General features: G+C 38.7%; 2 protein-coding genes across 2 annotated transcripts in view; one reads left to right on the forward strand and one right to left on the reverse strand.

Moving 5' to 3' along the window:
- Window positions 1-214: 214 nt before the first annotated feature.
- The window catches only part of LOC106927460 (neurotrypsin), a 31,851-nt gene continuing 6,664 nt past the window's right edge, over window positions 215-25,401 (reverse strand). The window contains exons 3-14 of the mRNA XM_015003048.2: window positions 15,777-16,019; window positions 14,910-15,048; window positions 13,649-13,827; window positions 13,363-13,510; window positions 10,401-10,579; window positions 9,258-9,399; window positions 7,256-7,476; window positions 6,164-6,305; window positions 5,801-6,079; window positions 4,964-5,086; window positions 4,606-4,871; window positions 215-2,913 (exon numbers count right to left, since the gene is read on the reverse strand). Coding sequence (XP_014858534.2) covers window positions 2,408-2,913; window positions 4,606-4,871; window positions 4,964-5,086; window positions 5,801-6,079; window positions 6,164-6,305; window positions 7,256-7,476; window positions 9,258-9,399; window positions 10,401-10,579; window positions 13,363-13,510; window positions 13,649-13,827; window positions 14,910-15,048; window positions 15,777-16,019 — 2,567 coding nt within the window. The 3' untranslated portion in view covers window positions 215-2,407. The remainder of the gene's footprint in view (window positions 2,914-4,605; window positions 4,872-4,963; window positions 5,087-5,800; window positions 6,080-6,163; window positions 6,306-7,255; window positions 7,477-9,257; window positions 9,400-10,400; window positions 10,580-13,362; window positions 13,511-13,648; window positions 13,828-14,909; window positions 15,049-15,776; window positions 16,020-25,401) is intronic.
- On the forward strand, window positions 17,792-24,000 carry LOC106927461 (zinc finger protein RFP-like). Its single transcript, XM_015003049.2, has 2 exons — window positions 17,792-18,081; window positions 19,559-24,000. The coding sequence occupies exon 2, from the start codon at window positions 19,561-19,563 to the stop codon at window positions 21,244-21,246; it is 1,686 nt and encodes a 561-aa protein (XP_014858535.1). The 5' UTR covers window positions 17,792-18,081; window positions 19,559-19,560; the 3' UTR covers window positions 21,247-24,000.

The following is a 25,401-nucleotide window of genomic DNA, read 5'->3' on the forward strand; positions in this document are numbered from 1 at the left end:
GTGTTCATATTTGTAGTCAGAACATGAAAAAAATGTGTTACAGTATAAATACTTTTGTGAGGTGTTGGTTTATGATCTTCATATCTTGATTCAGGAAATTCTCCTGACACCAGAAGTTTTCATGCATGATCCTTTGTAAATTGAAGCAGATGCAGGTTTTAAAATATTAACATCCATCGCGTCTCAGAAGAGAAATAAAAGCAAAACATGGAAGTTTTAGTCAGTAAATGCTTTAATACTCAACCATGATTCAGCACATTACACCAGGGAGCAGCTGATAGGTTCAACACAAGTTTATTCACCCTGCAGCCTCACATCTCCGAGACAAACTGTATTTACAAGAGATCACTGAGTCTGAAGGGGGCTGCAGGAATGGATTTATGTACAGGACCAGAACAACAGGCTCAGGACAGGCGGTAACAGTTTACAAGATGCTTCACGACACAATGATTCACAGCACACCAAGCACGAGTCCGTACACTTATTACTGCGACCGTATAAAAACAACATCAGGGCCGGGTCGTTTGACAGCGGGCCGCCCTGTGAAAATACAGCAACGTCGCCCCCTTCTGGTGGGATCACACATCTGCGCAGGGAGTAACAGAAAAAGCCTCTGCAGGTTGGCTATCTAACACTATCTAAACTCAGGAGCAGCAGCTATCTATCCATCTATCTGAGGAACTATCTACCGTATGGGTCTAGAGCGATACAAAAAGGATATTTATCACCTGACGGAAGGCGTCCAATGGCTTTCAAATGAGATAATTTCCTGTACAGGCTTAGAGGACCATACCAGTGTTTTTGCTCCTTTTAAATATAGAAAAATAACAAAAATGCTGCTATGCTGCTGTTTCTGATCACTTTAGGACTTTAACTTGAGAGGGGAGCGTGGCGTTGGTTTATTAAACTCCATGTTTTATCTTTTATTTGAAGGGTAAAACGATCAATCAACACCATAAATATCAGGGTTTTTACACATTGTTTATCTGGAATATAAGGAGTCCAGCAGAAGGGACCAGAATAACAACAACTCTCTGTCCTTTAGTCCATAAATGTTCAATTTGAACATTGAAGGAAAGAAGGAAGGAAGAATAAAAGAAAGAGAAAAAGGAAGGAAAGAAGTAAGAAAGGGCGGATTGAAGGACAAAAGAAAGGATGATCTAAGAAGGAGGGAAGGACAGAGAAGCAAAAAATGAAGGAGCAAAGAAAGGAAGGAAAAGATAGTCTAAGAAGGGAAAGAAGGAAGGAAAAAATTGATAAGAGGAGGAAAAATTGAAGGATAAAAGTGGATGATATAAGAAAGGAAAGAAGAATAAGAGAAAGAAAGAATACTTAAGGAATGGAGGGAGGAAAAAATTAAGGAAAGATGAAATGAACAAACTACCAAACAGGAAGAACTGGTGAAGGAAGTCTGAAACGCTGGAGTTTATCTGTTTTCCTGAAGGAGGAAAAAAGATAAAGGATGAAAGAAAGAGTGAGCAAAAAATGGAAAACAATGGAAGGGAAAAATTAAAAGTATTTTCCATATCTTCTTTTCTTTTTCCATACTTATCCAGACCTGGAAAACAATTAGCCGACTTTTCCAGATTAGCAATCCTTCGCAGCAGCTTCCCCTTGTGGTGGATGAACGCCAGAGCAGACAGCAACTTTATGCTAAAGCAGGGGTGTTCAAAGTTGGTCCTCGAGGGCCAGCATCCTGCATGTTTTAGTTTTCTAGGGAGAGAACTAAAACATGCAGGATGCCGGCCTTTGAGGACCAACTTTTGACACCCTTGTGCTAAAGGTTATAGCCGCTAATATTATCATACGCTTCCCTCACTAAGACACCAACAACCATTAATTATTTAATCTTAGCGCTAAGTTGCAGGTCAGAGGTTATAAATACAGCAGCACATGCTAAAGCAGTGGTATGGCCCTGAGTTAAGCAGCTAAATTACCTACGGCACTTTCACTTGTAACTTTTTAAGACAACAACCTGAAGAAATGAGCCCTGTTTGAAAAGTATAAGCACACATGAAGTTTTATATAAAAGCTAATCTGGGACGAGTCTGGTCTGCTGCAGGGGATTATCTACATGACTCATTTCAGAGGTGTGGAGGTTTTTACAGAGAGCCTAAATATGTTCTGATTTAGTTTCAATATTTTCCTAATAACTCACACAGAGGATAAATAAATAAATTAGATTAGCATAGATTAATGTGTGACCATGTTCAGTAAATCCCTCTGATAGTTTTTGTCATGCTGTTCTGATTTGTCCCTGATAATTATCATGCTGTTAATCTGGATCATCCCAAATTTCACACCGATTTCTGCCTCAAATCTGTTGGTAAAAATGCTTGAATGCTAAGCTACTTCCTCCCTCCGGGTGGTCACGTGGCACAGGTGGTAGCCAATGGCACGGCCTCAATCAGACCTCCATCTGTTTGTTTTTATCTGCATCCTCTGTGTGGAACATGTGTGTGTTCTTGAAGTCGGGCTGCTGATGAGTGTGTGTGTGTTTGTGTTTGAGCTCTTGGTGTGTGTCAAAGTGTTCATCGTGTGAAATGTCATCATCAGTGTGCATGGGCTTGTTCCGCGTCGCTGCGGGTGCGCGCGTTTCCTCCAGACGCCCGTGCGTGTTGATGACCTCGTCGATCCAGCTCCTGAAGCGGCTCACCCGGGTGTACAGCGCCGGGGAGGATGGGTCGGAGCAGCCGTAACCCCCGGCGACGACCCCAGCTACGACCCATCGGCCTGACTCCTCCTGGCACAGTAGGCCGCCACCGGAGTTGCCCTGGCAACCGTCGCCGTGAAGGAGGCTGGTGTCCGGTGGACTGCCGGCGCACAGCGTGCCGTGACTGGAGAAACTGTTACCGAAGCGCTTCTTGCATTGCCATGACGACATCAGAGCGACCCAGGAAGCGATGACTGAGTCTGTGAGAAACAAAAATGCAGGAAATATTTTAAACGTCAACAACTGATGAGCTGAGCAGAGGATTTAATTCCAAAATAAAATGTAAACTCTGCTGTAAGAAATGTGGTGGCTTTGTAGTGGAGTCATGATAGTAGTGACCCCAGATTCTGACTGCGCTGCATCAAGAACCACCGAAGGAAACAACATGAAAGCCTCAGAAGAAGACATGAGTACAACTTCCTTCTTCATGAAATGTAAACAAAAATGGACTGGCATCAGACTTTAACGGTTGTAGGGTTTCTCATTCGTCTTTGGTAAAAGACCATGAGCCATTTCTCTCGCTAGTTAGACTCGCATCTTTGTGTTGGATGTATTTACCCAGAATGCTTTGTGCTATCACTGTCTTGGAGCGCTTAGACAAACAAATGAGAGTTCAATTAAGGCGGACTTAACAGGGCTGGTGTGAATGCACCTTAAAGTACCACACAACATGGATCTGAGTTTTCACCTCCCCTCCCCTTGCAACGCCACCCTGGGCAACTGCCCATATGGCCCACATATAAAAACCACCTATACTGGTCAGATGTTTAAATACATTGTTTAAAAATACCTTTTTTCTCATTTTCCTTTGAAGAAGGAGAATAAGAAGCAGACGTTTTTAGAAACACAGGACAAAGAACTGAAATCCAATGTGGCTCTGTGAATGACAACATCCAGAACTCAAAACAGGGACTTTCTGTTCTGCTTTGGCATTTTATTTATTTATTTATTTTGGGGCTGATCAAATTATTGTGTTCCAGTGATCTGTTTACCCCATCTCTTTCTTATTCACAAAACATTCCCTGTTTTCCCTGCAGAATCTGTCTGTAGTTTGTGATTCATTTGTCTTAAATAGACTGGAAGTAGATGAAAATAAATATCTTTAATTAGAATTATTCTTTTTCTGTCCTATCTTGAGTGTATGACAAACAGTGGAACTGATTATTTACATACATTTTTATAGATAAAAGGAGCAAATCAAACTTTTAGGATGATGATTTCCGGTAGTTTCTGGCAACTTTCACTGAATTCCTTTCGTCTTTCCACCACCAGATGGCGCCAGAGTGACACTGACAAGTTTTATAGCGACACAGAAAAACTCCAAATATTTAACTTTATGTATTATTATCTTTGATATTTTGTCAAGTTAATCTTGGGAATTTTAAACATTTCTACGTCATTTTCTGTTGTTTATTCCCACTATTTTGATAAGAAATACTTCATTGAGTCCATGATGGCATCCACTGTGAATTTTTACTTTATGTTAATTTTTAATTTGTATGGTATTGTAATTAGTATCAATTATTTATCATTTATCATTATGAATATAGTGAAGAGTTTGATTATAAGTATTATTACTGTCATCACTCCGATTATTAGTTGTGGTAGTAGTAATATTTTATCATTAATTTTTATGTTCTTAATTTATTTATTCATGGGCAGTTTTAAGAATTATAAAGGCATCATTTTGAAAAACATTTTACCGTAAAAACTAATAGAAAATTTTTTGAAAATATTCAAACTGATTAGATTGAAGTAAAAAGAAATTATATGTTATATGTTGTAATCAGTTTTTAATCATTAAATCATAATGTTTTCATGTTTTATTTAAGGATGTCTCTGGTTGTTTTGCATGCTGTTTATCAAAGATGAACGGGAGAAAAATCACAAACCCGGTCCAGTCCAGCTTGTGGTAACCATGACAACACATGATCCCGTTTTCGCCCCTGTAGCAGAGTCGGCAGCAGGTAGACAGGCTGCGTTTGTGTTCGCCTCAAACGTCACGCAGTGGCCCTTAGCGCTGGGCAGCCTCAGCATCGCTAGGTCGTGGCCTCCACTCTGACCTTTGAACTTCCTGTGAACCACGACCTGCTCAGGGTTGAGAGTCTGCTCCGACGCCCCGACACGAACCACGTACCTGGATGGGTCGCTGCCAAACCTGCAGCAGAGGGACGGAGGGCGCTTTAGGAGGAAGCAGTGAGAGAATCATTTTGTGACAGGAAGTGACGAAGCGTCAGGAGCCGGATTCACCTGCTGAGGCAGGAGGCAGACGTCAGCGCCCAGCAGGGGCTGACCAGAGTCCCGCTGCAGAGAGGCCCGCCGGATCCCTCATGAGAGTGAAGCCACACCGATACCTGCCAGGGCCACGTCGTCCTGGGAGCAAACGCATAATAAAGAAACCATCATTAATCTTTTTACTTCTTTTGGTTTCTAAAGGAAACTAAGCTGACAGGTGTGAGAATTTTAATTCTGATCAGAGAATTTCGCCTAAACAATTAAGGAAAAACTGTAAACAAAAACGTGGAAGGAGCTTCAGATTACAACAACTCATCACCTAAGATGCCAGAAGAAACATGCATGAATTTAAATTTTGTTCTGTAAGTTTTTAAGATAGGTGTATCATGTCTGCAAGAGAAGCATCATCCTTGCTGTTTACTGTTTATTTTGCACAGATAACATACAACTTTTAATTAATCTTGTAAAAGGAGACATGTGTTTTATCAGGGTCTTGCAAAAAATGACACTTTCCACCTGCGGCCCCTGGACAGGTCGATTATAATCAGGTACGATTTAACAGATTATGAAGTGGAGAAATTCCAATAATTCATTTTTTACATCTCAGTAAAACCGAGAAAACCAAACTACAAACCGACAGACAGCTCATAAAAACAATGTTTATCTCTATATTTGAATACTTCTCTTTGCAAAGAGCTTATTAAAATATTCTCTTAGTAATTTCTAAACAGCGCCACAAATAGGAGTAATTATGCTAAGCTTCCTCATACCACCACTAGATGGAGCCATTGTAAAACCAGACGCGTGTTTGTGTCTGCGTATTTTCTGCATCAATGTTCACCCTCGGTTTACCTAAGCGAGCTGCCCTCTCTTTGACTTCCTGTCTTCCCTTCGTCCTCCACCAGCTTCCTCATCCCGCAGCTCTCGTCCTGAGGTTTGGTCTTCGCAGCCGACCTCCGCGGCTCAACGTCACACTTCACCCCTGCATCCGTCCTGCGTCTGCAGCCCTGGACGTTCAGGCCGAGTGAAGGGCACTCGCCCAGGAACTCCTCCTTCCCGGTGCACCTCACCTGGTCCAGGTGGATGGGTCCTTTCCCCTGACCAAACCCTCTGGCTGCTACTGCTCTACCACTGAGAAAAACAAACATCAGGGGAAGTCTCTCCTTTTTTCACAGATTAAAATAGAAAAGCCCAAACTCTTATATAGAATTAAACCTGTGTCCAAGTTGTCTGCACACCACGGCGGCGTTGAGGTCGTTCCATCCTGAGTCGCAAATACTTCCCCAGTCTCCATGGAGATACACCTCGACTCGACCTTCCTTCCTGCTGCCGCCGCCCACGAGACGCACCAGGGGTCCTGGCAGGGAGAAAAACTCTCATTTGCATTCATATTTGCGCATGTTCCTCTGCAGGGCCCAGTCTGCTGGGATGCTCTGAACTATGTGTCCGCTGACGGAGCTAAATGTCATCTGGTGCCTCTGCATTCGAGAGCTATTCTCATTCTAATGACCTGAACATGTCGGCAGGCCGACCTGAACCCCCAGAGGAGCGTTTATTTTATCTGCAGCTAACTCTGAGACACACAGACACACGTGTTCGACATCTAGAAACAATGTTGTCACGTTCAGAGGCCTGCAAAAGTATTTTCACCTGTTAATCCTCTCACATTTTGTCACTTAATAGCCATAAATGCCATTGTGCTTTATTTAAATTTGATATAATATCACAAAGTAGAGTGTAATTTTTGAAGCTGAATACATGCAGTGTCTTTGCTTCAATCAAAGACTTCACTGCAAAAACACAAAATGTTACTAAGTATTTTTGGTCTAGTTTCTAGTGGAAATATCTTAGTACGCTTAAAATAAGACAAAACTAACTTACAAGTAACTTTTCAGCAAGACACAGAAGTCTGTTTTCAGTCAGGAATTCCTTAATATTGGTGAAAAAGTACTAGTTCCACTGGCAAATTATTTCACGTATAAATGTGCTTTAGCTGGAATAATTATTATGAACTATTTTACTGGTCTATCACATACAAATCAAATCAAATACATTGAAGCTTACAATAATATTTGGAGTGGACTCATCTTTATGCTGTACAGATTTAAGACTAATTGTGAAGCCACAGATGCCATAAAAATGTTATTATTAAAATCAAATGTTTAAATGACTTTGCCTGCCCTGAAGATAAGCATGATTGATTGAAGTGGCGATAGTATAAAACAGTTAAAAGTTTCAGAACGTTAAAATCTCTTTTAGTTCTGGGCTGAGTTGAACTTCCTCTACACATTTGTCTCTGTGCGTTACCTGTAGAAGGTGCGATGACCGGCACTTCGTTGGTTTCCTGGCTGGATCTTCCTCTGCAGCGAACACCAACGTCCTCGCTGTGGGAGCAGTCCGTCCGACCCCAGATCCCATGGCGACAGTCCAGCAGGGAAGTCTCGGATCCCTCGCAGTGGACGTCGTCCAGGAGGATCAGACCGACGCCCTCCCCGAACATCCCGTCCACTACGACCTCAGCGTGACCCCTGAAAAGTACAGATGGAAGAGGATTTATCTTTCTAACTTTATATGCGAGAAGACAAGGGAATTAATTGAATTAAAAATTAGTTCAGTTAATTAAGCGAACATTTACTCTTTAACATTTGCTCTTTAATTGCCAACGTTACTTGAGGGGAACCAAATATTTCAGCTGTATGAAATAATCTTTTCCCCGTCTGTAACATGGGAAATAATTATTTTTCAAAAACTCCATAAGTGTATTTATTCCTCTCAACATGAACAATAAATATAAATAATAAATATATAATAAATATTTGGAAACATTTACTTTTTAATTACCAAAATTACCGGGGGGGAGTAGGTGGAGGCCGTAAAATATTTCAGCTGTCTGAAATAATCTTTCTGAAAATATGGTTCCAGAAATTAAATGTGATAGAGTACCAGCAAAAAAATATTTGTAAATTAACATGTCAACATTTTAACAGAAAGTTTATTTCATAAAGATGAACAAACGCAAACGCCTATTTATTTATTTATTTATTGAAATATCAAATGAAAATTTTCTTCAAGCGATACAAGCGACCTAAATTTCAAGAAATTCTTAGACCAGGGGTCCCCAAATTTTTCCTATGAGGGCCACATGACTGTTCCTTTTTCTGGTCGGGGGCCGGTCTTAGTTTTTCGAGAAAGAAACCTTAGAAAAGTTTTGTTGGGGGGGTGGGGGGGAGTGAAACTGTGGACCGGGGGGTGGCTGGATTATTGCCGACACATATTAGCGTTTGTAGATAGATTTTTACCCAGAATGCAAATGGAAAAAAAACCGTGAGCGAAACGGTGACTGGTACTGACTAGTATATATACCATTGAGGGAAACTAAGTTTTGTATCTGCTCAAGAGCCCCCCTGGTGGTTGAAGAAAAATCCACATATATATGAAAAAAAAACACTGAATGCTCTCTGGTATTGTTCAGGGGGCCAGACCAAATGAGGAGGCGGGCCGTAGCTTGGGGACCCCTGTCTTAGACCTTCTTCACTGTTGTAGTTTGGATGCCATCCAGCAGAGGGCGCCGCTGGTCATCCCTAAGCGGAGCCGTTGATAAAGAAACAAAAATGGCGGCGGGGCTATTCCAGAAGGGTAAGAGAAACGGTCCAAACGGAGTCCGGTGTGGGGGAAAATGTACATTATCCGGTTCTATTTTGAAACTCGTTGAGTTTCACCTTAAAATAGCGCTCATTCAGCCGAGCCTCTTGGCGGAGCAGCGTTAACTTATCATTGAAATGTTACTGATGTGCTATGCAGGTGACGATAATATAACGGAAAAGCGGCAACAAATTTGTAAAATGACGGGAAAAGACATGATGCCAAAAAGCAAAGTTGATTTTTGACGGCTTAAAGCGCTTCATGGAGCGAAGTTTTAACATTCCTGCTGCTGTTGTTTCAGTGTTCTACAGTGTGACAGAACCACGATATTAATTTTATTAAGTAAGAATTTAATACAACTGACACAAAATAATGTTAAAATTTAATTATGTTCTTTTTTTTATTGAGCATATTATGAAAAATTAACCCTTTACGTTATGGAAGGATGGTCAGACCTTTTATAAAAGCAAAAAATCTAGTTTTTAAGAAAATTAATTCAATTAAATGTTAGTTGATAAAATGAATCAACTTTAGATTAACTCAGTAACATATAAGAAACATGTGGAGACTTGCACCAACATGCAAAAGTACAGTTTTTAAAAAAACATTTATTACAGTTACAATAAAAATTAATTTTAAATGCATTTTGCAAGATTGCAGCTCCTACCTGTATCCCAGCTGTCTGCAGACCACCTCTGCATGCTGCTGGCTCCAGTGGTCATCACACACCGTCCCCCAGTCACCGTTGTGAAACACCTCCACCCGACCCTCCCAGGGAGTGTCGCCTCCAACCAGACGCACCACGCCATCTGAAACATCACCGAAATCCTCGCTGTGTCCACCAGGTAACATTGATGTTTACAAACAAAACTGCTCTCATTCATTTTAACTATCAGATTAATTATTGAGCTCACTTTAGTTACAGTAACTGATCTGTTTCCTGTTAGTTCCTGCTCGCTTCAGACAGGATAGTCATACATTATTGATGTTCAGGAGGTTATAAATAGCTGCTCTGAGCCTGATGAGAGTGTTTGTTTATTTGGCCAAGGTTTTTCATATAGGCTGTTTCCCAGGGCAGCATTCAAATGGGAGTGGATGAGTGAGGCATGAGCACTATAACAAAAAAGATAACTTATTTGTCTGCATTTTGTGTTCTGAAAGCATTTTATTTAAATCTTTAGGGGTTTTTTTGGAGTCTGCTCAAGCAGGAAATCTGAGGAAATAAAGTTTTCAAAACTTGTGCCATGGGGGGGTTGTGGGTGGCAGAAGGAGGATCTCACACCTCTGTGTGTGTGTGTGGCCTTGTAAGCGCCATTTTTCCCCAACAAATACTACTCTGTGGGGACCAACTGCTCCTTATGGGGCCCATAAGAAGAAGTTCTGTTTTTAGGTTAGGTTTAGGACTTAATGTGTGAATTGAGTTTATGTTAGATTTAAAGTTAGGTATGTTCTGGTAATGGTTATATGTAGGGTTACTGCTTGGATTAAGCTGCAGAAATGAATGAAAAATGGATGGGGACAATGCAAAAATGATTAGAAATACAAACTTGTGTGTTTGCACTTGTGACCACTTTCACAGTATTTACCATCGAAAGGCAATCATTTGTGGATAGTGATTTTGTTTTCTTTTTTTCAGTTCTACTGTGCTTGAGAAGTAATATGCAAATTAGATTTTAGTTAAGGTTAGGAATAGACTAGTGATGGTTGGGGTTTTGGAAAATGTCTGGGTTTGGCATAAATGCAGTTACTGTCAGTTTGTATAGAGGTATAACGATGTGCGTGCGTGTGCGTGTGTGTTATGAGCTGTAACCTGTAAAAGGGCTGCAGGAGACCCCAGCGTCTTCCATGTGGTCACAGTTGTGCTGCTCCCAGTCGCTGTGGGGACACTGGTCCAGGAACAGCTCGTTTCCTGTGCACTTCATGGCATCCAGCAGGATGGGGCCTGATCCCTGCCCGAAGTGAGCCCACGACCAGGCCTTCGCCACACCCCTGCAACACACACACACACACACACACACACACACACACACACACACACACACACACACACACACACACACACACACACACACACACACACACGCTGCATGCCAATCAAGCTTAAACTGGTCTAAAAAAATGTTTTCACTTTTTACTTCCATGACGTTTTCTGGGTAGTAAGAACAGGAAACCTTTGTTCATACTTAGAAAATGGCTTCTTATAATGTATATTTATTTGGATTTGCTTTTCAGGAGTTCCTTAGTTTTGGTATTGTGGGGGAATATAAGATAAAGTCTGTCATAACTGAATAAAAAAGCACTTTATTCTGAATACATCCCATCTCCACAGCAGCTCCCCTCCAACCCACACAAAGTAACTTAAATGTGTCTAACTAATATGCTATATAAAGTACATATAAGAAATCCTTGTTGAATAATAAATAGCTACAGAGTGGCTCCTTGTAGCCATAACTTATTGATGGATAAATGCTATAAAAGCCCTGCTGCGGATGTGTTTTTGTCCCTGTGTGTTTCTGCTTGTTTGAAACTGATGTTTAACTTAAAGACAACATGCAGGTGACTTGCTGAAAGCAAAGAGAAGCAGCAAAACCAACAGAACCAGATGCGTTGGAGCAGCGGAGATCTGAAAACTCATCCAAACACGTCCACATTATTATTAATGTTACAAACTTTGAAATGAAGTCGCTTATTGCAGAAGTAAAATACATCACTGTGTGGCGTTTTAGCCAATAAAAACCTTCCAAATTCAGGTAATGTTATTGTCGTGTTTATCAATTTGGCAAAACTTTGTGTTGGTTTAACACATAAATAAGTTTTTGCAAGCCTTGTGAAGTTTCATTTGAACAAAAAGAAATAAACATAAAAAAAATTAATAAAACAAAAGTATATCTAAATACATTGTGAATGAAGATAATAGTCAAAATAATCAGGATACTTCTCCAAAACGCTTAAAACATTAATGCTAATGGAAGTTACAATGCAAACTTTGTGAGAAATTTCTAAAGTTTTCAGCTGCAGATTATATTGGATTGTGGACAGTCAGCTTGTTGTGGACTAAATATGTTACTGGAGTTTATTAATTGGACTCTTGTAGATATAAAACAAGCTATTTTTGTTCGAGATGACTCTGTTTTGTCAATGCTAAGAAGCTGCAGACAGTGAGATGAACATTATTTTGGATTTTTTTTTATCTAACAAAAGCATTTACTGAATAATAGTGTCTTTGATTGGCATGCATTATTGGAATTTAAACAATATTAGCTTTCAAATAACGTAAATATGTATGTATGTGCATAAAGTTATAACGCAATACCTACTAAGCATTCTGCTACTGTCATTATTTGTAATAGACTGATTTTAGGAAGCTGCAGTGATTAAAATGAATAGTTTTAACATTTTAAGTGCTAGTATTTTTAATTTAGATGTATAATAAATACAATAAAATTACATGGACTGTTTTTGTGCTGGATCTTTATTTATTTATTTATTTATTTGCATCTGAAGTTGTCGGCTGTGTCCAGGGAGGATTTTGAGAAGTCTGGCAGCATGAAGCATGTTTGACACATAAACTCACAATATAAATAAACTGGACCCTGTAGACTTCAAAAACATCAACCATTTTGCTTTGAATTGTCAAAACGTGTCAAACATAAGTCTGCGCGCCGGTGTGTGAACACCTGCAGATAGTCGTCAGCTCTTCTTTTATTTACAAACACAGACGCAGAGCTGTCCCCTGGCGCTTCGGGAGACGGGATGCAACTCAGAGCGGAACATGAGATTCACTTCTCAGTTACAACTTATTGGCTGTCTGACAGCTGGAGAGGAGAGGAAAACCTGCAGTGATGCAACGTAAACAAGGTGTTTCCCCTGGATTGTTCCTGATCTACACGGCAACTCGTCGCTCTCCCAGTTTCTCCTGCTACTCAATATTTCCAGCTCACTCTCTGGAACACAATCAGCCTAACGAAGCTCTTTAGCAGATGTGGCTCTGTGCAGTTTTAGAGGAAACGATTAAAGAAATTAAGTCCCATTTATTGTGTTCACAAATTCTCTCTATTAGCCTTAAAAAAGTAAACCAGAAAATGCATCTGTTTAAAAGTAAAACTTGATCAGCATGTAGAGTAAACTTTAGTTAAATATGAATACAAAGGTTTTCATTTGAACTAAAATAATTTGACAGATTTAACCAGAGATACATTAATTGACTTTTTGTTTTTGTTAGAGTTGCCTTTGATTCATAATATTTTAATATTTTTTCTTTGCTGCTTTGTCATGAGACGTTCTGTACAGATAAACTTGACTATAAAAAAATAAGGACACATTAAAAAAATGAAATAAATATTGGTATGACAAAAGCATTTATTTTTCCCTTTGACTTTTTGTTTAACTTCAACATATTTCATTGTGATATTGTTTGACAAAGACAAAGCTGTGCAAAATTGTCTTTTTTTTTTACAAATAAAAATCTGATTAGTCATTCTGAAGAGGACTAAAGTAAAGAAAAATACCAAATTGAAGGATATTTAAACAGATTGTTAATTAAATGTGGGGGGTAAAGCTCTTTATTGAGGCATGAAATATAATTACGCTAAAATTAAACTTAAGTTTTAAGCTGTATGTACGTAATTAAAGACAACTACTCAACTCATGTTTGACTTTATATATTAAACATCAAACAAATAAAATATTCTGCAATGTTTCTCAGGAGTTTTTTAAATAAGAAAACTAAAGAGATTTTATTTTTCAGATGACAAAAATATGGATTGGCATACCCGTAACCGAGCTGTCTGCACACCACCTCGGCGTCTCTGTCGTCCCACTGGTCGTCACAGACCGAGCCCCACCGGCCCGCGTGGAAAACCTCCACACGACCTTCGAAGTCTTCCTCGCTTCCCACCAGACGCAGCGGAGGACCGCTACCTGTGACAGGAAGGTGGAATTTATAATATACGTGAGCCTAAAGTGTTGGGATTATTCACAAAGAAAGGAGGTCACTTCGCAGCTCAGGTGTGACGGGGGAAATGTTCAGGTGTAGTTTTAATGAGAAGTCACGCTGACCTTCAGGTGGCGCACACACCACGGCCGCCTCGTTGCCATGGCTGCAGTCACCGGTGACGAACGTCCTGCTTCGGCATTTACTCAGGGCGTCCTCGTCTCCACGGCAGCCCAGACGTTCATAATGGAAGAGGCCAGATCCTGAGCCAAACTGGGAGAGCTGCAGCCCAGTACCAATATCACTGGAAAGATTAAATTTAAAAAATAAACAGGAGGGTTTGTTTTTTTTATCCTTTCCACTCTCATCCAGGGAGATACAATCATTTAGGTGCTTCCTGAATCTGACTGCACTGAACTAGATTCAGTTTGAGCTGAACTGCAGGGTAAATTGGATGTTTTTAACTAGACTGGAATCGAAATCTGATGGTATTGGACTAAATTATCATTCAACTGAACAATACAGAACGAGATTGAATTCGCTTGTGTGTAACTAGATGGTGAAATGATTTCACATGGGTAAACTGAACTTGAATTATTGCTAAAATAAACAAAACTGGACTGAATTGAATTTACCTGAATGGATGTAAATGCACTGAACTGAAAGAAAATGGACTGATCCAGTTACAATGCAAATGAACTGTAATTCAAACTAAATGAACTGAGATACGATTGAGCTGAACTGACATGATGTTGACATGAATTGAATAAAAAATAACAAAATTTTAAATAAATGAATCCACCGAACATATTTTAACTCATCTGAACTGAAATAATTAAACTAAATTAAATGTATTAAATTTTACTGAATCATAAAGAACTATTTGGAATGTGACCTGAATTGAATTCAGTCAATCTGAAGCGAATGTAATGTAACAAACCTGAACTGAACTGATATGAACTTAATAGAAATGAAGTCGGTGAATTTAAAAAAAACAACAACTGTTTTTAATTAAACTGAAATTAATTAAAATAAATCAAAGTGAATCTAAATTGACTCGAACTGAACTAAGTCAAACAGATTGAATCAAATCCAATACAGCTGAACTGAGTTGTGATGAACAGAATTAAAGTGAACTGGATTTTATGAACCAATTTTCATTTCACTGATTTGAACTGAACAGAGTAAAAAAATCTTAATGTTAATTCAGTTCATTTGACTGAACTGAATCAAAACAGAACTGAACTTAATCGAAATAAACTAAATCCACTGAACTGCTTTTAGTCAAACTGAACAAAATCAAAACAAATTTTATTTAAAGTAATTCAAACCGGACTGAACTGAACTTAATCAGATTACATATTACATTATTATTTTATTCCCTACCCCAGGCCCAGCTGCCGGCAGATAACAGTCGCGTCTCTGTCTGTCCAGTGGGAGTTGCACACCGCCCCCCACTGGCCATTCAGGTAAACTTCAACCCGCCCGCTGTCGGAGGACGAGCTGCCGACCAGACGAACTGCCCCTGAAAATCACAGAGAAGCACAAATATCTATCTCTGCTGTAGTAGTAATAGATGTAATAAAGATGTAGTCATTAAATAAATGTACAAATTAATGTCACTAATTATAGTATAGTTGCTACAAAACCAGAATGAAGTCACTAAATCATGCTTCACAACCTCTCTGGAAAATGAACAGACATTGACCTAAGCTGTTAATTAACTCTGCCGAGTCCCATTACATCATGCTACATGCATGTGTTGGGTTTGTCTCTGCTTGACCCATCTCACTTATGGCAGTGGAGAAGAAGCAGTGATGCCAAGAAGTCTGTAGTACATAAGATAAATGTCTACCAGACACATGGGTGACGTTTTCTGAACATAACCCTTACTTCAAGAAAAATCTCAATTAATCGCATAATAAATTAAAACAAGCTAGGTAATTTCCATTTGCACGATGGTTTGTTTTTCTCCAAAAGACTGGACATTTTCAGTTTCAGCTGTAATTTTGTTTACAGAGACTTCAGTATCCATTTTATTTGTTGTTTTGTTTATTAGCTTTGGATATTTAAAATGTCAGTTCCAGTGTAAAATGTTCATTAGAAATTAAAGTTTATTGATCATTGGCAGGGTGTACTCACATTAATATTACCTTTACATTAGTTTCAAGACAACAATATTATCGTTTATCGTAATAACTTCTGGGACAATTCATGACGGGTGTAATCGGACCTGAACACGTGTTGGCGTACCTTGGTGGCAGTCGCAGTAAGCCCAGCCGATAGCACCTGAGTTCTGCCTGAAGAAGCACCAGGGGTTGGACTCTCGGTCTGGGTTCCTGCAGTAGCTGTGGTCGCCCAGGCCGCGGCCTGGGTACTGCATGACGTAGTCTGGAAACTCAGTCCACTTCAGACAAGGGGCGCCAGAATCCGTCTGGGACACGGTGCCGTTGTAGTATCCCAACTCGGTGAATCCCTCAGAGCAAGACAGAGGCACTGCAGAGAGGAAGAAGAGAAGATAAGGGGAACTGCCGAGGAAGAGCAGAGAAAAAAGATGTTCTGGATGAAATGAGGAGGATTTAGGTCAGCGTGAGTAAGAAAGACATGTTGTGAGGAGAAGAAGATCACATTATCCCCATGTCTGTATTTCATCAAGACATAAAAGCTAGCGTGGATCATTCTCTGTCCACTCCCACAGCAGGATTCACCCGATCCACACTGAGCACGATCAAACCCGCCTTAATGTAACATCAACTACCTCGAGTAATCTTCTCTGAGGAGGAAAAATATGAGAGTGAAGCTTAGACGGACTGAGAGGGGAAACTGCTGACATCAAAGTGTAGCAGAATTAGGCCACAAAATGTGGAGCAGTCAATGTGCTGAAGATCCAACAGCAGCGCTAATGAAAATGATGAAAACAAACCCAGAGGAGAGATTATGCTGCGTTCCAGTTAAACACAAAACCTGGAGCAGGTTTTGACGTCAGACCCGAAGTAACAGCGTTCCAGTTAAGAAGTTGGAGTTTCAACATGGCGATGCTCATAAACATGTTACCTGTAGCTCTTAGAAACATAATTTTAAGCTTCACTTTCTATAAACAAACACCACTTTTATTAAATTTTTTTTCCATTTTAAAGTCACAGGTGCTACCCGTTTCTTGTAAAATAAACATGTTTCCACCACGTCATGTTACTGTTGATGTGAGGAGCGGCCATATTGAATCGTCAAGTCCACCTTATAAGTTGTGACTGGGGTAGTCACAGTTGCTCCCAGTTTCCCAGTGGGAAATCCAGTTGATTTATTTCACTGGCAAGTTCGAATTTCTCAGTTCTAAGACATTAAAAGCCTGAAACTAGAAAAATGAAAAGCATTTAATTAAAGGGAACTCAGTTAAGTGTGCTGTAAGTCTGGAATAGCAACGCTTTGCTTTGAGCTGAAGCCATTTTAGGTAGAAGGTGAATATGAACTTTTCATTTTTATCCAACTTAAAAGCAAAAACTCAAAAATCACTCAAAGCATAACACTACAACCACTAAGAGGTGAAGCAAATAGCATCACTTATCTCTTCATCATGGTCCTTTTTAGTGGGTTGTTGCATCTATTAACATTTTATCTGCAAAGCTGATACAACAAATACACGGAAATTGGAAGGCTAACTACTTGATGTGATGGAGTACTGCAAAAAAAACCCCACAATATTACACTGATTGTTCTTGGTCTAGTTTGTAGACCAAATATCTTAATGTGATGTAATACGATGACCCAGATGATTAGTTTATAGGTTAACTGTATTCAAACTGTTGGGGCTGTGAGGGGATTTTTTTCTTTTCACTCTTATTTGTGTTTTCTTTCGCTTTCATTTTGCAACAATAACAATTCACTTCATCTGCATCCTGGCCTTGTAATCTTAAGGTAGAAACTTCCATATTTCTAAATTTATTTCTGTTTTTTAGCTCTTGGGTGAATTCCCCTTGAAGATCTTTGGGGATTTTCAAAGTCGAGCGGTAACTGAGCTATGATTAATGGTGGAAGGATTCCAGTGTTAGTGCAACAGTCTTATCTCAGCAACACACACAGCTTGGCCATCCAGGATCATTATCACCCAGATGCAAGTCCTAAAGCACACACACACACCCACACACACACTCACAAATTCAAAAGGTTTTGCCTGACTGCAGCAAACACACAAACTTGATCCAGTTTGGATGAAGAGAAGATGGAGAGCAGTAAAAGCCAGGAAGTGTGAGAAAACTGCTGAAGAAAAAATTGAATATCTATGAATGATTAGGGAGCTTTAAGCAGCCTTCAACATGAAAAATCTCCACACACAAGAAATACGTGCCTGTCCCTTTAAGAGGCGTGGTGCAGGAAACAGAAAGTAATTAGGTTTTCCTGGGGAGTGTTTAAAGCCGTCCATTTCTCTCAGCAGCAGCAGCACATAAATTGATATTTCTGTTCCCTTTAACTACAAAACTTCTTGTTTTCTTAGTTTTGTGTCTACAAACTGTTGGGATGGGGACACAGCTGTAACCTACAGGCCAGATAAGCAGCAGGAGAGGTGAGCTGAAACACGTCATCCTTACCAGTGTAAGGACACACAAAAACAAACAAATTAACATTCTTTCCCTTTTTCCTGCAGCTCTGCCCTTTTAAAGTCAAGACTACACTTGGATAGGAAGTAAAAAGAGAAAAGCAATGCTTAGTAGATCTATGTAGAAAATGCAGTGTGAGCTTTGTGTAGCTTTTCAATGTTTTTTTTTATTTTTATTTATCTGGCACAGTAAATATAAAACAGATTGGACGGTAAACAGAGAGGCTGATGTGTTTTGTGGCAATAGTTGGTATTTGCAGGGTGTGGATCATCCACCACATTGTCTGAGTAACCCTTTGTGTGTATTCTTGACAGATTGCTTCAAAAGATATATAGTTTATGTAATTATCTTTTAGTTTATAAGGAAGCTTGTTGCCATTATCTGAGAAGGAAGTTGCTTGTATAAACCTTACTGAGCTATATATAAAAATATATAATTTCTGCTTTAAAGGAGGTGGTTATGTCTGATTCTAGTAAGTGCCTTTCAGTAACAGACCACTTAATGGTGCTTTATTACTTTCACAGAGGAAAATTCATCTACAGCCATAAATGTTGATGTATTTCATAGGATCAACACAAAGTACCAATACGAAGTCTTTTTGTAGCCTTTAAGACGTTTTTTCCCAGGAATTACTTCTATCCATTTTCCCATCTACTATAATCTTCTGAGGTGTGAAGAGGAATATCTGCAAAGCAGCAGAAAGCCTAAACGATTAAAGCGCCTTTTTTTGGAGTTTAGTGAAGCTGAAATGAATTTGATCAAAATGTGCTTAGACTAAATAAATTAGGATAATCTTGTAATTCCTTAATTTTCTGTTGGATTCTAAACTACTACCAATATCCAGGAATCAGTGCAAAGCTTTGTCTTTCATTTATGTGCTAAAGTTTTTATTAAAATATTAAAAATAAACAGACCACTACACTGAACTCCATTGAAAACCTCCTAGTTATTCCACCAAATATTGATTTCTGAACTCTTCCTGAGTTAAAAGAAAAATAACAGCAACATAGATATTTTTTTATATTAAATTTTTATTTTAATACCAAAAAATGCTGGTTCTTTTTAAAGATGTTTTGGGGATTTTTTTTAATGTAATTTTTTTGTTTTGGTTTTCTCCTGGGTATTTTTATGTGCCAGTCAAAAAGCACCAGAACAGCTAAGATATGTCTGGTGCTTTTTGTAATAATTCAAAAACTCAGTGGAGATGCTCCAGTCAATCAGCCAGAGATGACAGTTAAGCAATTTTACTTGAAGGATCTAATACTGAAAAAAAGATAAACAATAAATAAAAAAACATTATTCACTGTTTTTGTTGAAGGACAAATCAAAATTGGCAGGTCAGACCAAAAAGCATGAATCTGTGTGAGCCAGAAAAAGTCTGTCTTAATTCATTTCAGACATTTAGCTTAATATGTTGATGTAATTGTGCTTTGTGTTTTTTAGAAATGGCATCCGGTGGAAGTCTCTTAACCGAGGAACACTTGCTGTGTCCCATCTGTCTTGACGTCTTCAACAAACCCGTTTCCACTCCATGTGGACACAACTTCTGCCTGCCCTGCATCACGTCCTACTGGGACACCACATTTGTCTGCCAATGTCCGATCTGCAAGGAAGACTTTCCAAACAGGCCCAACCTTAAGGTCAACATCTTCATTGCAGATCTGTTGTCACAGTTCAAGTCCCTTCATGTCACGAACGTTGACACCCAAAGGTCAGCAGGTCAGCAGCAGGTCAGCTGTGGCAGCAAGGTGCAGTGTGACATCTGCAGCAGCCAGGCTGTGAAATCCTGTCTGGACTGTGTCACTTCGTACTGTGACAGCCATCTACAGCCTCATGACGTCGCTTCTGAGCTGAAGAGACACACATTGGTTGATCCTGTGGAGAGTTTGGGGGAAAAGGTGTGCAGGAAGCATCACAGGCTGATGATGCTGTTCTGCAAGAATGACAACTCGGTGCTTTGCGACCTCTGCGTCGGATTGCGGCACGCCAACCATGATGTTGTTTCCGTGCAGAGGGGATACTACCATATGACGCTTCAGGTGATTGGTAATGAGGCCAAAGTGCATCAGATGATTCAAGAAAGGATGCAGAAGGTCCAAGACACAAAGGAGTCGCTGATGCAAAGCAAGACGGAGACAAAAAAGGTGATCGAACATGGAAGACGGGATCTAACGGAGTTGGTTACTGAGATTAAGAGGACCCAAGAGGAACTCATTAAGGTGTTTGAAGAGAAGCAGAAAGCAGCAGAGAACCAGGCAACAGGGTTAATTACAGACATGGAGAAAGAGATTTCTTGTTTGAAGGTGACGGCAAAGAATCTGGAGGAACTGAAAGAGATTAAAGACCCGGTGTGTTTTCTCAAGAGGTACCCAAACCAGTCCCTCCTCCCATACACCATGGACCTGTCCACACACAACTTCATCAGGCACCTGGAGGTGAAGTACGTGCATAAGTGTGTGAGAAACTCAATATCTCAACTGCAGGACTTACTGGATAAACTGAACGAAGAACTCAACAGATTCTCAAACAGCACGGACACGTCAAACAAGGTGGCACTCAGGTACATGCAGCAGTACGGGGAGAACATCGTGCTGGATTTTGACACAGCTCACCCCATGCTCACCTTATCTGCTGACGGGAAGCAGGTGTGGTACAACATGGGCACGGGTTTGTGGGGAAACCAGATCCCAAAACCCAACATGTTCACTCAGCATCTCGCTGTTGTGGGGCAGAGAGGATTTTCCTCACGCAGGTTTTACTTCGAGGTTCACGTGGGCCAAAAGACGGAGTGGTGTCTGGGCGTGGCAACGGCGTCGCTCCAAAAGAATGGGGCGATAGTTCGGAGTCCGAACTCCGGACTCTGGGCCATCTGGTTCCTAGTAGACAAGTTTGAAACCTTCAGCTCTCCAGGCGAGGCGGTGTATACAGGGAAAGTGGAGCACGTCGGGGTTTTTGTTGACTACAACGGAGGTCAAGTAACATTCTTTGACGTGATCAGAGCAGTACACATTTACTCTTTTACTGAGTGTTTATTTACTGAGGAGCTGTATCCGTACTTTAATCCCTGCGATAATGAGTATGGTTCAAATCTGGAGCCAATGATAATTGTTCCCATTTCTCCTGCAGAATGAACAGAGTATTTAGAGACCAACTATTTGATTTCGATTAGACGGCAAAAACACAAAATCTTACCACGTATTTTAGAAATAGGACAAAACTAACCTACAAGTAACTTTTCAGCAACATATAACAGCTATTAAATCAATAATTCTTGAATATTGACAAAAAGTACCAGTTCCAGTGGCAGATTATTTAATTTATAACAATACAGTTTTCCCATGTGACAAGTGAAATAAGCTGCCAGTGGAACTAGTACTTTATTAACGAACTTCTGTGTTGAGCTAGGTAACTGGCTGGGCTGTGCTGTGGTTGCTAGGTGATGGACTGGGGTTGCTAGGTAACGGCAGCCTATCAGTTGTGACTCATCAGGAGGTTTTTGAAACGGCTCGTCTTTCCATACACCAAAATACATATAACATAGGAAAAGAGTCTTGTTAAAAGTAAAATAATTTATTGTCAATGTTAAGGAATTGGTTACTATAGTTCCTATATTTTGCTATGAAGTTACCTGTAACTTAGTTTTGCCTTATTTCAAATATACTACGATATTTTGCACTAGAAACTAGACAAGAAATACTTGGTAAGATTTTGTGTTTTATGCAGTGCAGAAAGCTAAGCTGTATTTAAAAGGCACAAGACTATTTCTAAAAATAAAGTTCCTCTTTTTCTTTTAAGTTCTGGTTCTGATTTGAGTTTTGATTTCGTTTTTTCACTGCAAAACCCCGGTGGCTTTGAGATATTCACTATCTGCTGACCTTCACTTGCTGTATTGATTGTTCAGTGCTGAAAACTGTCTCAGGATGCACCGCTCTACTCCTGACGCCACCAAATTTGTCCTCTGGTGTCATTCTAGATCTGCAGCACGTAATTACAAACAAATCGGCTCAACTTTTAGCAAGTATCTTGTGCCACTTTTCATTAGCATTTTTCAGTTCTCTGGGGAACAAAAACTGAAGTTTTTTTTTTTTTTCTTTTTGAGCAGATTCATGTAAAAACATTTTTATATTAGTATTTATTGTTAAATAAAAGAAGTTGCATAGTAGTTTTATTTGCTAGCTAAAGTCTAAACCAGCAGTTTCAGCCTGAGGCTCTGGAAGTTGCAATAGCTCTTAATAACTTTGGCTAAATTAAAAAAAAGAACCAGCTACTGTTTCTAAATTTAGATATTATAGCAAACTCAGGTTTTTGACAGTTTTTCAGTTTATTTCTAAAATATTTCAATTGAATTTCCACAAAGAAAAACACTAAAGTACAAGAAAATGTTTAATGTTTAATTTGTGTTTTATTTTTCATCTCAAAGAAAATAGAGATCCATCCTTCTTTTGCTAAGTTTTCTGTTTTAAATCCTAAAAACAGAAATAAAATGGAGGTTCTTTAAGATTGACAACAACCTAAGAGTAAAAATGGGTTTCAGACTATAATAAAAGAGCTGTTGAAGTCGTCTAAAAACAAAACTTTTCTTCCTTTCATATTTATTTTTAATTTATCCTGACTATTCAGACCAGGAGTAGCCAGTGAGTCTCTTTGTTTTATCTCTGCTGCATCAGATGCAATTTTCATCTTCCTTAACGTGAACTAAAATCTATGCATTTTGTCCCTCAACCATTTTGTAGTTTTGTTATTTTTTGCTTTTTTCTTGTGTACAGAAATGAGGTTACAATAACTATAAAAACATTTCACCTTGTGGATATTTGCCTTAATAAATCAATCATAATCAACAAACTATATTGTTCAGTTAGGGGTCATAATATTTATGTCTGCTGGCCCAAATAGGAACCAGAATCAGAATAAATAAGAACTAAGTTTAGTACAAAGTCTCCAGATGACATATGATTGAATCAAGTTATATGTGAGACAATGCCAAACTAAAATAAAGATTAAACTCATACTTGATAGTTTGTGAGAATTTTTTTGTTCTCAGACATGAAGAGATGAAATGGTTTTTCAGGGGATCCCACAAGGATCCATGTTAGATCCTTTATTATTTAGCTTTTATATTAATAATCCTGCTGAGCAGCGTGTTGATGTGAAACCGCAGTCGGATGCTGATGACACTCTTTTATATAAAACAACTGACTTAGTATCCGCAGATCATTATTGGCTCTGTTAGTCATGTGTGACTCTAACTGTAAAGATATTTTTTTTCTTACAACCTAACACTTAAAATGACAGTCACTAAATTTAAATATCTCGGGGTGACACTCGATTCAAGTTTGAATATAAGAAACTCAAAAGATTAAGCTCAGCTTCATAAATTTTAGACATATTACGTCGGCTGCAGATGGACGTTTATGCATGTCATGATTTTCTTCTATATGTCCTGCTGTGTTACGTTTTTCTCAGACTTCTTGACTCTAAAATCCCTGGAAAAAAAATTACTGAGCTTTGAAAATGTTACATTATTTTGTAAAGGGTCTTATTTTAAAACTTGCAAATGGGTCTCTACCGATGTTTGATTTTATTTTTTTTTTTGTATATTCTTTAAAGTTGATTTGATCAATGAGAATATAATCTGCAATCCCATTTGGTCATACTGTTAACAGGCAATCTGCTTTTTTTTATTAAAAACCCGTCAAGGGAATGCAGATGTATAATCTATAATCTGGAACGTAGCATTAAATGGTGATATTTATGTTTGAGCTGCATATTGTCCGTTTTTAATTATTAAACGACAACTCATAGCAGTGAAATCAGGATGAACTGGAGTCAAATTTAAAATTGAGCACAGACAAAAATTTTAATAAAATTCAGAGATTGCTCTTGCATTTTTGTGCAAATCTGTGAAATTACATATTTTATTCACCAGTTCCTAATCCTGTTAAACTTTAATGTCTGAAGGAAATCCCAACTTTTCAATATCTAACTTGATCAATATCTAACTTGATTATAGATTAAAGAAAACGCCAGGATGACAGATTATCATGTTAATCAATCTGATCAGTAAAGCTGTTTTTATTCGTCTTGAATTAGTTTTGATGTAAAAATCCACGAGTGCAGAGAAAGGTTTCCAGACGGTAACTCCTAAAGCTCCACATATGGCGCTTTTAAAATGCAAGTTAAATATTTTACACAGAGGTAAATGTTGCCATCTTCATTAATAATTTATCTTTAACTGTAAGTTAACGAAGCGCTGGGATTTAAAATATTAAATAACTTAAGCTTTCTGGAGTCAGGTAAGTAGTTGTAAAAAGGCTGTCATGATTAAAATTACATGTTACAGTTAAGGATTTGGTCAGGATTAGTAGATGCTGTAGTTTGATCCTTAAATATTTGTTTTCATTTTAATATTAATCATAATAATCCACCTGGTTATGTTTGTCTTTTTCTCTAAGCCCTCTTAATATTAATGCATGGAAACTTCAGTGTGTCGCCTAATAAAAAATATACAAGAAGCTCTAAATTCTTAATATAAAATAGATATTTCAGTGTCTGAGTGTTTCTGTTTGGGGTTTTTTGGTTTAGTTTGCCTCGTTGAGCTCGTGTTACATCATTTTTTTAGGTGTCTAATCGTAGTTTTTGAGATCAGTTTTCATATTTTTGACATTTTTGTGTAGATTTGAAAAGACAAATAAAACAAGTTGATTTGATTTGTTTGGACAGACTAGAACATCTTTAATATTTTAACATCATTTTAGATTCTCCCCGTTTAAAGGAGGTTTAAATTTCATCTACAGCATCTAAGACAGGCATAGCATGTAGTAAATTTATTTTAATAATGTTTGAATGCTTAAGGATTTTGTTGTTTATTGTATGATTATTGATCATCACTTTTATTTGAATCTACATTTTTAACTCTATATCCCCATCCTTATTTCTATAAAAATCTTATACATATTTGTGTCTAATCCTTGACTTAAAAGATGATCTTTTCCAAACTATACTGAATTTAAATAAAAAGCTCTGCTCGTATTTTGCTCTATAAAACGTTTTTTATTCACATTAGCTCAATTTTAATAACTTGTAAATCCATCACTTAAACCAAAATCCAGCCTGTGTGTCTGTCTGCATCAACAATAACCAATGTTTTCTACATTTTACTTCCTCTCTCATCGTTTCTGCCTCATTCAGCCTCTTTTATTCGTCTCAACACCCGCCGCGCTCCTCTCTGCCACGACAGCCATATCCTGCCCATCGCCTTGGGAACGTTCAGCCTCCCAGCTCTCATA

The sequence above is a fragment of the Poecilia mexicana genome, unplaced genomic scaffold (assembly GCF_051168715.1).
Source record: "Poecilia mexicana isolate PSO_F unplaced genomic scaffold, ASM5116871v1 scaffold_19, whole genome shotgun sequence".
Classification (NCBI taxonomy): Eukaryota; Metazoa; Chordata; class Actinopteri; order Cyprinodontiformes; family Poeciliidae; genus Poecilia; species Poecilia mexicana.

Coding starts and splice junctions, on each gene's coding strand:
- LOC106927461 (XM_015003049.2), top strand. CDS start 19,561: ATGGCATCCGGTGGAAGTCTCTTAACCGAGGAACACTTGCTGTGTCCC.